Genomic DNA, 12,629 nt, shown 5'->3' with positions numbered 1-12,629 from the left:
ATCAATATAAAATGATACCTAATAAGAAAAGAAATATATATACTATATAGTATGTCTTCTTTTACATTATCTGTTTACACACCATGCTGGATTAGCACCATTGACATTATTGCAGGATGGCTGCGAGAATCATGCTAAGCCATCATGAGAAAAAGGAAAAAAAATGAAAGGAAAATAGCATTACTAAGTGGTCTTTTCTTTTTCTTTGCTTGCTTTTTTCTTTATTGGAGGAGCTGATGGCAATTGATGGAGATGCATGTAGTAGTCTTGAAGGTGATGCAACTTTGAATAGGTGGCCTTTCACTTTAAGCTTGCCAACTTTATCTTCCCTTGTGTCATCATCTTTTACTTTTTCCTTCTTGGCTTGTATTCCCTGATCATCAAGTTATCATCCTTGGAGCAAATCTCTGTGTGGAACATAGCTTTCCAAGAATCTTAGAGATGATACAATCATCCACTTGAATGCTAATGCTGATCACCTTCTCTGGTAGAGATTTTTTTAAGACCAGCTCCAAATTTGCAGGTCCATTTGAGCAAGCTCACCTTCTTGAAGTTGGTGTTTGTGGTGCTAAAAGCAAGCATTGGAAGAACAGGTCACACAGACTGTTCAGGAATCCAGAATTTGCTTTGGCAGAACAAGATTTGTGTGGTGGTGTGGTGTGGTGATGGCCAGCATCTGAATTGCTGCACAAAAAAGACTGGTGCCTGCATAGAATAATCTTCTAGCTGTTGACTGGAAAGCTTCCACTGAGAAGAGAACCAATTCTAAATGAACCTGCATTCAACCAGTAGGTGGGATCAGTTTCATGCTCCAAAGAAAGCTAAACAATTCTAAGTCAAACCATGGGTTGGAGTCTTCATTACCATTACAAAACCAAGGCTCAGTCAAATCCCCAGCCAAAGAGAAGAAGGTAAAGCAAGCTTCCACTTGTTTCCTTTGGATCCAGTGGATGCAATTGGTTGCCTTTCCATTTCTTCTTCTTCTTCTTCCTCCTCTCTCTTTCAGGCAGGCAAAAGATTTATTATGAGATCACAGGCCCTGAGAGGTTGCACTCTGCAAAGTTCCACACGTTTTCTGTTCTTTTGCCTTGACTTTTAGACCAACGACTCCTTCCACCATTGACTTCTCACATCATTTGAAAGTCCTCTCTATGCTTGCTGTAGCTTAGTTGACTTTATGGATGAGATCAAACAATCTGAGTAGCACTGCTACTCCAAATACTATTTACTAGTGGCAGTAACTGCAGAGTCGTGGAAGCTTGTGTGTGCAGAATCCACAGGGTTCAATCAGCCAAGTGCTTCAGGTGTAATTCTATTTATGAAGCTTATAACAACAACAAAAAACAAATTTATCCCAATCATCAATCTCTTTTTGTTTCCCCTAATTTTGTGCTGCTGAACATAATTTAAACGTTGGCAGAAATGTAAAGGACAAATAAGATGTGTGAAAGAAAAGAAATCAAATCAGAAAAAAGGTAGAAAACTAGAGGAACTATTTTAAACTTGACTGTATCAGAGCATGAACAACATACATGGGGTATAATTCTGTAAGATGTATTTTCCAAACTAATCTTTGATGAGAAGTCTGCTTTGGATTAGTTTTACCATGTTCTGGATCCTAACCTGTTTAATTAAAGAATTTATTTGAACATCAAAGTAAATATGTAACCATCAGAACTTATTCATCAAGTCAGATGTAACCAAAATACTAAAAGGACATAAGATAGTGCCATAAGAAAGGAGAGATTTCTTGGAAGTATTTATGGTTGATTTAGAAGAAAAGTATTGCAACCATGTCTTGCAGTTGCTTGAATTTGAATTGTCAAAACGTGCATGCGGTGTGTTGATGTACAAATGACCTTACCGAGAGCGCAAAAGCCACTGCTTTGCGGTTCTCAAGTTTCAGATATAGCTAGGAATAAAGGATGCAGCACTGGTTTTCTGTGGGCATTCTACAGCATTAAATCCTCACAGTTGCCGAACCATATAAGAAAATTTTACTGATGCTAGCAATCAGATATCAGCTCAAAAAAATTAGACTAAGGTGATCTAAGCATTGAAAAACTATGTCAATTTAAGAGACCGCATAAGCAGTCTGTGTCTTGTGGAAACATAATCTGAAACAAGCTAATGAGATATCAACCTAAAAAATGCTTCCCTTTCTCTGCCAAGTTATGATCTAAGACTTGTAATGATATATTTATCTACAACTAAAAGGATAAATGGGAACTTTGGTTTTCTTAATGTCTGAGCTGCTTCCTTTTGGCCAATAAGATATCAGACCACAAATCTAGCACTTGACTAGTAGCATTTGGGATAAGGAAATCTTAGTTAGGTATGATTCAGGATCAGAATAATTGGTATAGACAAGAATAGTTCAACAGAAACCTGGAAAATAATTGTCAAGGGTCTTCTTGCCAGCTTGGATGTTGGCATGAAATGTGTGTTATGCAATTTACCTCAGATAAGGAGCTATATGGTGAAGTTTCTCACAGGTTGTAAAAACTATATGAACAATTCAAGTGGTAGCCCGGCAAAAAAGGGAGGTAGACAACACTGTTAGATTCTCAAGCTGCCAGTCATATGGCCTGCTGATTTATGTCTCATACTGTTGGTAATGTGGTGCATGTGCTGGTCACAGCTTCTCTCTCTCTCTCTCTCTCTCTCTCTCTCTCTCTCTTTCTGCCTGCATGGTTTAGCTATAAGAATACAGCCTATATCCAGCTTTAATCAGTGGCAACCAATTTAAGTATGAGAACATGGTGACAGTTCTCTTGGAATTTATTATTTTGGTCCACAACATCTAAGCCATCTTTGGTAAGTCATTATGTTCTAGGAAGTCAAACCAATGCTATGATATCATCATCTTCATTCTAGATTTGCTTTTGCAGTAGTTGCTCTTGCCTTCTCTATCCCTACTCACATGAGTTCTCTGGTATAACAGATACTGTATCATTTTGATTCTTGAAGTGTTTTCCCAAGTTTATAACCATTCAAGTTCTTTTCCAGATTTGAACAGACTCCCTATGCCAAATCTCTTAAGCTCTCTTGAGGCTTGTCCAAATTGTACAATGTTCGGCTAAGTCACTGGTTTAACTTTATGTTGCTTATGATTAGGCTAACAACATAGCTAAGCAAAATGAGACAGGTTACAAATCCATGCAAAGGTATATGGCAAGTCCTTTCTCTTCTGGTAAGGATATTGCAAGCTACTTGAAATGTTTTGCTAGCCGACAGGTTAATGTATACCTTTGCAGTAATGCTTTAAGGAAGTATTATAGCATGGAGATTACAATAAAATTACATTGTTGACTAGCTCCAAAAAGATTCTATCTGAGAACAGTGTGTTAAATCCTCATGCAAAACACATTGAGATACCTTGAGTTTTATTTCTAAGCAACAAGAATGATACATGAAGAATCAGCATAGAACCACCTAGAATATGAGAAAATATGAAGAATGGAGCATGCAAATGGAAATAGAAATGTAAAAGAACAAGCCAGGACTGGTAATAGCCTTGTAAATGATACATGAGTGGCATGCAAGAACAGAAGTTCTTTTCATCATCCAGGTAAATGCAGTAAATTTGTAAGAAATTCTATGGAGAATTGATAATTAAAGAATCATAAGAATACACACACTGGGGAAAAAAGGAAAAAAGAGATGTGAATAAGTTGATGTCAAATCATGATAGGCAGTTCTGCAGACTTACTGCCTTGTGAACCATATGAACGTATTCCTCACATGAGCAAAGACTTCCTGTATGTGAAGCTGAAGGATCTATGGTTAGTTTGCTGTGGTATGAAACTGAGTCCAAACATCTCCTTGAGGGCCTCCCCTTGCTCCTGAAATCCAATCAACTTGGCTACAAGCGATGCACTCTCCCTGACATGTGGCATGTCAGTTTTTGTCCAGACAAGCTGGGCCAGCTGCAGGCTCCTCTGTTTGGTGTTGAGAGCAATTCTCCACTTGGAATAGATTGTGATCCTTTCTTCTAGGGATAACTTTTTCTGCATTTGCCTGTACAGCATTTGCCTTTCGCGACGAAGATATCTCAAGCTGTCAAAATTGCAAACTTTCAGATACACTTTCTAAATAATATAAAGATTATGATAATCTGATCATAACATCTAAAATTTGAGTTTAAAAATCTGCTATTTTAATAAAGAAAAAAGAGGAAACTTTAACATGGTTGCACCTTGAGGAGGACATAATGGTACGACCATCTTCAGCCACTATCATGTTAGAATGCTCAGGAAGAGAAGTGTTTCTTAGAAAGGACAGCCTTCTATTCTCCACTTCCAAGTAGAAGGAGTCGGATGGATCACCTTTGAAAAGTAGGAAAAAGTAAGTCCTGTGGACTAAGGAAACATTGCATGCATGCCAAAGTTCAATTATCTCCTGCTGCTTTCTCTGAAACTCTATTGGCCATCTCGAAGGAGATTCAATAGAATACAATACTGAGTCTACTCCAACATCCTTTACAGTTTTCTCAACTTCGAATTCTTCAACTTGGGCCCATTGAGTCTCCTAAAATCAGACAACACACAAAAACTCGGTGATAAGAACAGTATTAAACTGATTGGGCATGTGATGAAATATCATCAGGCAATTTCAGTTGCAATTTAAGATTGTTAAATTGTTAAATTTTGGATAAAAAAGGATGCCATTTGATTTGCATGACCAGTATCACACAGTAAAAGGCCTGAAATGCACGGAAGGGAAATTATTATTATTTTTTCTTGTCCATGCATGAGTTAGTTAAACTTCAGATGCTGCTAACAAAGATGAGTTCAATGATGGATCTCAACTCAGCCATACATCCACATTATTGGGACAATTAGTGAAAGTTTGCTGTCTCCTTTGTTCATGTAGAGCATTTGTTTTTCATGGGTAAACAATTCCTTTCTGTAATTCTTTGTGTCCCACTCTGCATATAAATATTTTTTACTTTTTACAGTCATGTTGATAAGTCTACTATTATAGTTACCCATTGGAGAAAACACACAACAGGATGTCAAGAATGGCATTCATAGCAACAAAATAAGAATTATGCTATATAGGTACATATATGCACATGCATTCATTTAAACATATATCGATGGGATGCATCTACTATTCAAGCCAAATTCGATCCCCATCCTTAACCACCCGTAATGTTCTCTACTATTTACGAATTTATACATACCCATAATATGAGGAATATTTTTTTTTTCAAGCATACACATACATAAATGTACAAGTTGATAAATGCATATAAACAGAGTTGATCTAATATCCAAGCAATAGGGTTTAGGTCTCAAACTTACTAATTCATTATTAATTAATTCCTCCAAATAGTAGACTAGCACATGGACATAATCTATAGCTCATAAAAATACAGAAATATTGCCTTAACAAAGAAGAAAAGAAAAAGGATATAGACATTTGTACAAAGGGAATTTGTGAAATTCGATAATTTTAAACACAAAATGAAACCATGTCAAAAGGATTTGTGGTTGTAATATCTTCTAGGTCATTTCTACTGCTATCAAAACTGTTTATCTTCATTTATTCAAGCATATAAAAGTTAACATAATTTGATTCTTTTATATATATTAACTGAATGAAATTGTTTTCTGTGCCATAAAACTGCTTTGTTCTTCCACTTGATCCATAAATAAGAAAACTCTATAAAATATGAACTTCCTAATCATTTCACTGTCGCAGCATGTTTTGCATACATTCTTCAGATCCAAGACAGACCATCTACTTTTAGATCCACATTTGGGATCAAAAGAGGAAGACTGCTGCTGGTAAGAGCTCCCTGCCATTTATATTAGTAGTTATTTGATGCTGATGATGGATTCAAGGAGAATGTGTCATCCAAATTCCCATGATTAGGATTACCTTATCATACTCGTGAATGTGCATAAGACCACATATCAAATATATATTAGCTAAAATTAGTGAGAATACTGTAGGCAGGTGATTGTCAAGGACAAGACTTTTGTTGGCATTCAGTGTCATAGAAAGGATATCTATACAAACACACAAATAAAGATATATCTCGCTATAGAGAAGAGGAGTCACACCTGATCATCAGTAAGTTCCTTTTGATGCTGGATCTGAGCCATCTGAACCACTCCTGAAAAAAAGTTACTGGCATTGGTAATATCCTCTTCAGGAACAATCCTAATATTCTGGTCTTCAATGACATGACTAGGAATAGGCTCTTCCATGTTCTGGGATCCTTCAAATGAGTGTGCCTCATTTTTTATATCATTCAATGGCACAGAAATTTTTCTTGGAATCCAGCCAAGGCTGACAGGAAACTCATTCAAGAAGTTCGTAGGTGGTCTCCCGTCATGCTGCTCTGCCTCTTCAGTCCAAAAAGAGGATGAAGTAGTCATAAGGCTTGCCCTGCAACTTCTGCTTCTAGTTAGTGGCAACTCCCTGAAAGTCATTATTTTTGGCATTGTGGGCCATGGAGACATATCATCAAGACATGTTTTTATGAAATCATCAATTGTCTCTGATATGCTCTTCACTGATTGCTCCGTTTCAGGTCTTAGAAATGCATAGCTTACAGATTGTGGTCCAGTATCTTCAAGCTTGTCTAAATCAGTCTGAGATGGTAGATTATCACTTTCTTCAGTCAATGGTGGATTGAACTCCTCAATTCTATTTGTGCCTAAAGCATGTATCTCAATACACCTAACTTCCCTGTAATGGTCTTCAAAATCGTTTGATGAGGCTTCAAAACTTTTGTCCCTTGTCTGCTGTAAGATCATTCCAGTAGACATAGAACTGCTGACTGAGTGCCTAGGTGAGATATCTGGAACTATGTCCAGTTTATCAGAAAGCTCTACATGATATTCATTGTTGCTTTGATGTGGTGCATCAAAACTTATAGAGCCAAACTCTGAACTTTGATATGCAATACCTGATGTTCCAGAAATGGAACATACATCCTCAGGCATATTGTGCACATGTGATACAGAGGCGTGACTCAGTTCATGCTATAAAAAGGAAAACAAACTTCAGCAAAGACAAATGACAAGTTATGAAATATGAACTTCAATACACATATTCAAGGGACTGTACCCATTGACTTGAAGCTTGATCATCATCTACAGTGGCAAGCAAATCTTTGAGTTGAGATTGAGCAAGATCTCTTTGCTGTATCAGCTCCTTGATTTCTCCCTCCATCTAAAAGAGGAAACAAAAAAGGCCACATGTTCAGAATTCATAAGGAATATTTTCTCTAAGAAAAAGGAATCAATATAGTCTATGAATCTTATACTCAAACAATCAGTGGAGGAGAGTAGAGTACTGTTCATTAACTTTATTTGAATTGCATAAATAGCAGAACTAGAATTTTTTTTATGACCTTTTCAATCTGAGCATCTTTATCCCTTAGGGCTTCAAAATGAGAAGAACAGGAGGCCGATCCTGGATATTTCAGTTCACTCTCCAATCTGAAAACTTCTCTTTGTAGATGCTTAACCAATGCCTTATCAGACATCACTACATTGACCTGTGCATTTGTAACTACTTGTTTTGCACAGCTTGCAAATAGAAGGGTATTCCTGGACTGCTCGATGTGGCTTCGTGCAGGGCTCATTGTACAAATAATAGCTGTTCTTGAATTACCTCCCAAGGAAGACTGCAGTATGCGTGTCAATTTTGAATCTCGATATGGAATATGCCCATTTCTTCCCTTGCTGTATCAAGATCATGTAATGAAAGCTGAAATACATGCAAAAATAATATACCGAAGAACAAAACATTACTATTCAGCTAGTTGAGGCCAAAAGCAAATCAACTGTGGAGAAATCTAAAATCTCTTAATGGTACATACACCCTCTGGGATATATGCACTGTTGGACGATACGAAAGCAACTCATCATCCAAATATAACCAACAACAGCTTTCTCCTAAGTCCTAACCACATGTATATGTGCATTTACATTTAACTAACAAATGGTAAACGACTGGTCAATTGGATATAAAACTAACATCAGTCTTCTCCTAACCAAAGAATACTTGTAAACTTGTATGTACATGTACATATAGATGTATTGTATATATAGAGAGAGATGACATGTTCCTGACAGCAATAGCTATGAACTTGTACTAGTGGCAGCAGAATGTCTCATGCAAGCTACTAGGAAAAAGAAGTGCAATAAAAGAAAGAGTAGAAGCAAATTTCAGCTTTTATCTGAAGCTTTTTTGTGGAGGACACAATTAAAACAGTGTCTTGGCATCTTAGGTTTTGAAATTCATTTATCCAAAGCAAGGTACATGAGACATATCTTTAAAGAATCTTGTTAACAAGAACTAAATATTACAAACTTGAATGATTGCCAATGCACAGTAATATTCAACAACCTTAGCTTGCGTATGACAGTTCCAAGGGTAAGCAAACTTCGATTAATGTGGCAGCCTTCCTTCAGTCTAGCACCAGTTTGAGATGCTCGTTCACTCCCTGCAAGATCAACAAAATTCTGTCCGAAGAAAATAGTCAAACTGTGTTGTCATGTGGAACAAAAATGATATAACTGGTTTCTTAAGAAAAAAATTCTACCACGGTGGCTGCAAGAGTGCTTGAGCTGTTCCTATTCAGAAGCTCTCGAGCAGAACTTTCAATTGTCTACAAGGATAGACAAAAAAAAATGGGTTAGTTCCAAAAGTTCCATCAAAATGGAGTATGATAATTTATATCAATCTGGTCAAAGAATCAAACCAATCTGAGTATCTGATGTGATCGTGAGCTCATTTCATTTAGGGAGGTTTCCCCTGTCTGTCTTTGTGCTGCACTAGAAAATGCGATACAGTAAATGTACAGAGTTCAGTAAGAAATTATGCACAATCATCAGGCATGCAGCATTGCACCTTCACATGTGGAAAGAAGCTCCTTGAGGTGGTTCTCATCCGTCAGAGTTTCCTCTGTAAGTTTCTCCACTATAGTTCCTCTCTATGAAGCATAACTAATAAGATTATGGAAAATACAGATTACTGAAACATCTAGTAAGAACACTCCTTTACCTCTGGATCGTCAAGTAGCCTAAGAGGGGAACCATCCATACTGAGGAGATCCCTAACCACTTCATTGTATATCTCCATAGCTGAGAATTTTAGAATGAATTCTCTCTCCTCATTCTGTGAAATCCGAATAATCTCCCCTTATGAAATGAACATGCAAAAAATATACAGAAGCTCATCTTTTACTAGAAGATAACTATCAGAGGATACCCTCTTTATGTGGTCATAGATATCTGCTACACTATACTCGGTTATCCCTGTCATTGTGTATGTCTTTCCGCTGTTAGTTTGCCCATAGGCAAATATAGTTGCTGAAACAAAACACATGCAGCATAAATTAACTCATGATAACACAGTAGCAATCAGGTGCCTGTTAGCAATGGCCAAATAAATAGATGGATTAATCTTTGTAAGGTATTAGAGAGAGAAGTTTCATACCATTAATTCCACTTACAACAGAAAGAGCAACTTCCTTGGCTCCTTCCTCGTACACATCCCTTGTGCCGCACTTTGACCCGAAAACTCTGTCTATCGACCAAGAAGAAAACAAAGTTTAGATGGAAAATATCTTAACAGTAAGAAAGAAGAAGATATACTTTTTTCTAATTCTAGATTTTGAGAAAAGCCCAATCAAATATTTAGATACATCTTCTAGCATTGCCAAGAAAGAGAAAACATGTTCTTGGCATGCTGCTCCTGAGTGACAGAGCCAAGTACATTACCTGGACAGAGATGTTCAACATGAATTGTATCTCCTTGATAGATGGTGAGACAGAGGTATTATAAGTTCAAAAATGTGATATTATTAATATGAAGCAATATTCGTTGTTGCTCTAAAACAATTTTGAATCCTAGAGAAGCATCTTGCTTGGTGTGTGTGTGTGTTAACAAGACCAGAATTTTCTTGAGCATCAAGAATCACCACATTGTTAAGAAGAAGCTTAGTCAGATGCAATCGATTTCCGAAACATTATCCAATTCATTTAGGACATGCAGTATCCGTTCGTTCTCATCCGCATTACCAGAGCAAGAATGGACAATAAAACAGGAAAACAAAGTTAAAGCAATTGGAAAGCACTCACCAAAAGTATAGGCTGTTGGATACATGGATCGGTCGGGGAGGTTGTTCTTGAAGACGACGGTGGTGCGATCAATGCACTCCCAATCCGAGGTGTCATTGCGCTCCAACTCCTTGGCATTGAGCGGCCTCAGCCTCACCGAGACCAGTATCCTCTCCTCCTCCCCAACAGTGCCACCGCCCTCCGCCTTCTCCCACTGCGCCGGCTCCTCGCTGCCGATGCTCCCCATTTCTCCCACCTCCCTCCCCTGCACCACCAATCCGAGGACCTCCAATCTATATAATCGAAATTCCAACAATGATTGAACATGGAGAGAACCAAATAAACTAATCTAAACCCAATGTGCTGTTATTCATCTCCCCAAGAAGAAGGAAAAAATCCAAGATAAGATTTTTATCGAAGAGGAGAAGGAGCGGAGGCGGTAGAAGACGAGAATTCCACGGTGCACACCGCGCTATGCGTCGTTCATTTGGTTGATCCCACTTCGCGAAGATTTCAGCCTCAAAAAGACCTCCTTTTTTTTTCCCCGTCCTTCAAGATTCCAACATTCTGATGCGAAGAGGTAAACAAAATGATCGCTGTTCCATCACCAATTGCTTCTTGTAATGGAGTCGCCGCCCGAGTTTGGACATTTCTCCATGGCCAGGATGGTCCCCGCCATGACCACGGCGGCCCCGTGCCTTCCTCCTTCCCCACCTCAGCTTTTTCTTTCGTCAACCTTTTAGTAACAAGGTTCACATGGGTACTTCCTAGTATTTAAGGAGAAATCCAGAAAGAGGTACAGGGAGAGCAGCAATAATGCAGGGAAAGCAAACCTGCCCGAGCTCTTCGTCCTTGTACAATGGCCTCTCTCCAACCACCTCTGGATCGAGAGAGAGAGAGAGAGCAACAAGTAAAAGGCCTTGCCATGGTAGATGGGTTACAGATGTGCGTGTGAAACACTGAGAACGAAGAGAAGAGAAATCAAACTACTTGCGGTAACATTTGGTGAAGTCGATGCCATCCTCATGTTGATTCCTCGCATTTGATTGCCCAAGTGGGGGCGCTCTACCACTGAGGGATGGCGAAGCGACAACATGTAGCAGATTCCTCAATCCTCCTTTTCTAAGGCTGAGTAAAGCAAAAAGAAAGGCTGAGCGGCGCGCAAACCTGTCGGTGGTTGCGTCGCGCCTTCCACCACAGCGAGTGCGGAAGGTCCCTTTGACCGTCTCTGTCTCTCTCCACCCGACTCTCCGTCTCATCAAGCAGTCAGTGAAATAGCAGAAATTGGATTCTTGTGTGGCTCAATGACTATTTACGTGGAGAATTCGATGCATGTCCAGCCATGAGGATGCCTGCACATGCAGGTGTCTGCAGTTCGCTGAACGCATCTTGAGATTTCTGATACGCTGTGTCATCGTCTCTGTGCCCGAGTTTATGTTGGCAGTAAGTGTTCTTCCCTACCGTAGAAACTTGAAGTTGCAGACTTCCTACATCTATTTCATAATCTTGCTTGTTGCGAAGACGGATCTTAAAAGATATTGATGTCGAGGACATGAAAATCTTGGAGAACTCCTGTTGATGTCCGAGTTTATGCTGGCAGTAAGTGTTGATCCCACAAGTTCCATCCAAATGCATTTTCCCAACGCCTGTCCATTCGATAATTTGCTCCGCGTGAGAGCTTAATATCATATCATGCTTTCGTTGATGATCTGCTCATGCATGGGAGCTTGAGTTCTTTGGATCTGAGCTGTATCATCTGAACTCATGCTATATGTATTCTGTGAGATTGGGAAGAACATCGTCAAAAGCTCCCACAATTCCCTGTCTCTCCTCAGACATCTGCCGCTGAAAGAGAACAAATATGCGATGATCTAAATCGAGTAAATAAGTGGATCTAAATGGCTCGCTTGCACAATTCTTAAACCAAGACTTCTGCACATCATGGAAGTCCGACCCATGGGCCTCTCCTTCGATGCGATACGCACATGGGAACCTGACCCCAGGCGATCCCTGATGAATGTGTTGGATGATACGAGAGGGTTATGATTAAGATTAACATATCAGATGAACTAGACGTCATACTTCGGATCTCTCTCGCAAGAGCCCCAAACACGTGGGGGAAAAGATAAATGATGGGGAGTACGTTATTTGCTTATCTTCATATGATATGTAACTGTCACATAGTGTCTAAGGTAAAAGGAGAAAACAAATGACATCCTCCACCCTGTCTATCTACATGAACAAAGGTCTTAGGTAGGTGGTTGTGGCTTGTCACCCTACATAGACAATAGGCCAAGGGAAGCCTAATGGAGGCAATTAGAGGTTACATCCTCGTATAATATTTTATAAAATGAGACTTACTTTTGTTTACTACTCGCATACACACTCATATATCTCGGGCTACTAACTTGGATATCGAATGGATCAGGTCGAGAAACCTCACCCGACCATAGTCTTCATGTAGGTGGTAACTCATGAGCTCAATGTTTTCATCTTGGAGGCACCTTGAACAACCTTAAGCATATGGGTCCAGACCACATC

General features: G+C 39.0%; 1 protein-coding gene across 3 annotated transcripts; it reads right to left on the bottom strand.

Moving 5' to 3' along the window:
- Positions 1 to 19: 19 nt before the first annotated feature.
- LOC103990518 (kinesin-like protein KIN-7J) lies at positions 20 to 11,131 on the bottom strand. 3 transcript variants are annotated; one of them, XM_065116305.1, is made up of 18 exons: positions 10,922 to 11,131; positions 10,557 to 10,824; positions 10,110 to 10,353; positions 9,466 to 9,555; positions 9,238 to 9,338; positions 9,031 to 9,144; positions 8,878 to 8,959; positions 8,729 to 8,796; positions 8,570 to 8,635; positions 8,374 to 8,489; positions 7,373 to 7,706; positions 7,087 to 7,191; positions 6,926 to 7,001; positions 6,075 to 6,817; positions 4,199 to 4,530; positions 3,713 to 4,059; positions 865 to 1,324; positions 20 to 775 (listed from the first exon to the last, which is right to left on the bottom strand). In XM_065116305.1, the coding sequence occupies exons 3-16, from the start codon at positions 10,333 to 10,335 to the stop codon at positions 3,741 to 3,743; spliced, it is 2,772 nt and encodes a 923-aa protein (XP_064972377.1). In that variant the 5' UTR covers positions 10,336 to 10,353; positions 10,557 to 10,824; positions 10,922 to 11,131; the 3' UTR covers positions 20 to 775; positions 865 to 1,324; positions 3,713 to 3,740. The 3 variants fall into 3 exon arrangements, with proteins under 3 accessions (XP_064972377.1, XP_064972375.1, XP_064972376.1); XM_065116303.1 differs by having other exon boundaries at positions 6,075 to 7,001; positions 10,922 to 11,128; XM_065116304.1 differs by lacking the exons at positions 10,557 to 10,824; positions 10,922 to 11,131 and having other exon boundaries at positions 6,075 to 7,001; positions 10,110 to 10,363.
- Between the last annotated feature and the right edge of the window lie 1,498 nt (positions 11,132 to 12,629).

The sequence above is a fragment of the Musa acuminata genome, chromosome BXJ2-7 (genome assembly GCF_036884655.1).
Source record: "Musa acuminata AAA Group cultivar baxijiao chromosome BXJ2-7, Cavendish_Baxijiao_AAA, whole genome shotgun sequence".
Taxonomy (NCBI): Eukaryota; Viridiplantae; Streptophyta; class Magnoliopsida; order Zingiberales; family Musaceae; genus Musa; species Musa acuminata.
This window is presented reverse-complemented; position numbering and strand designations above follow the sequence as displayed.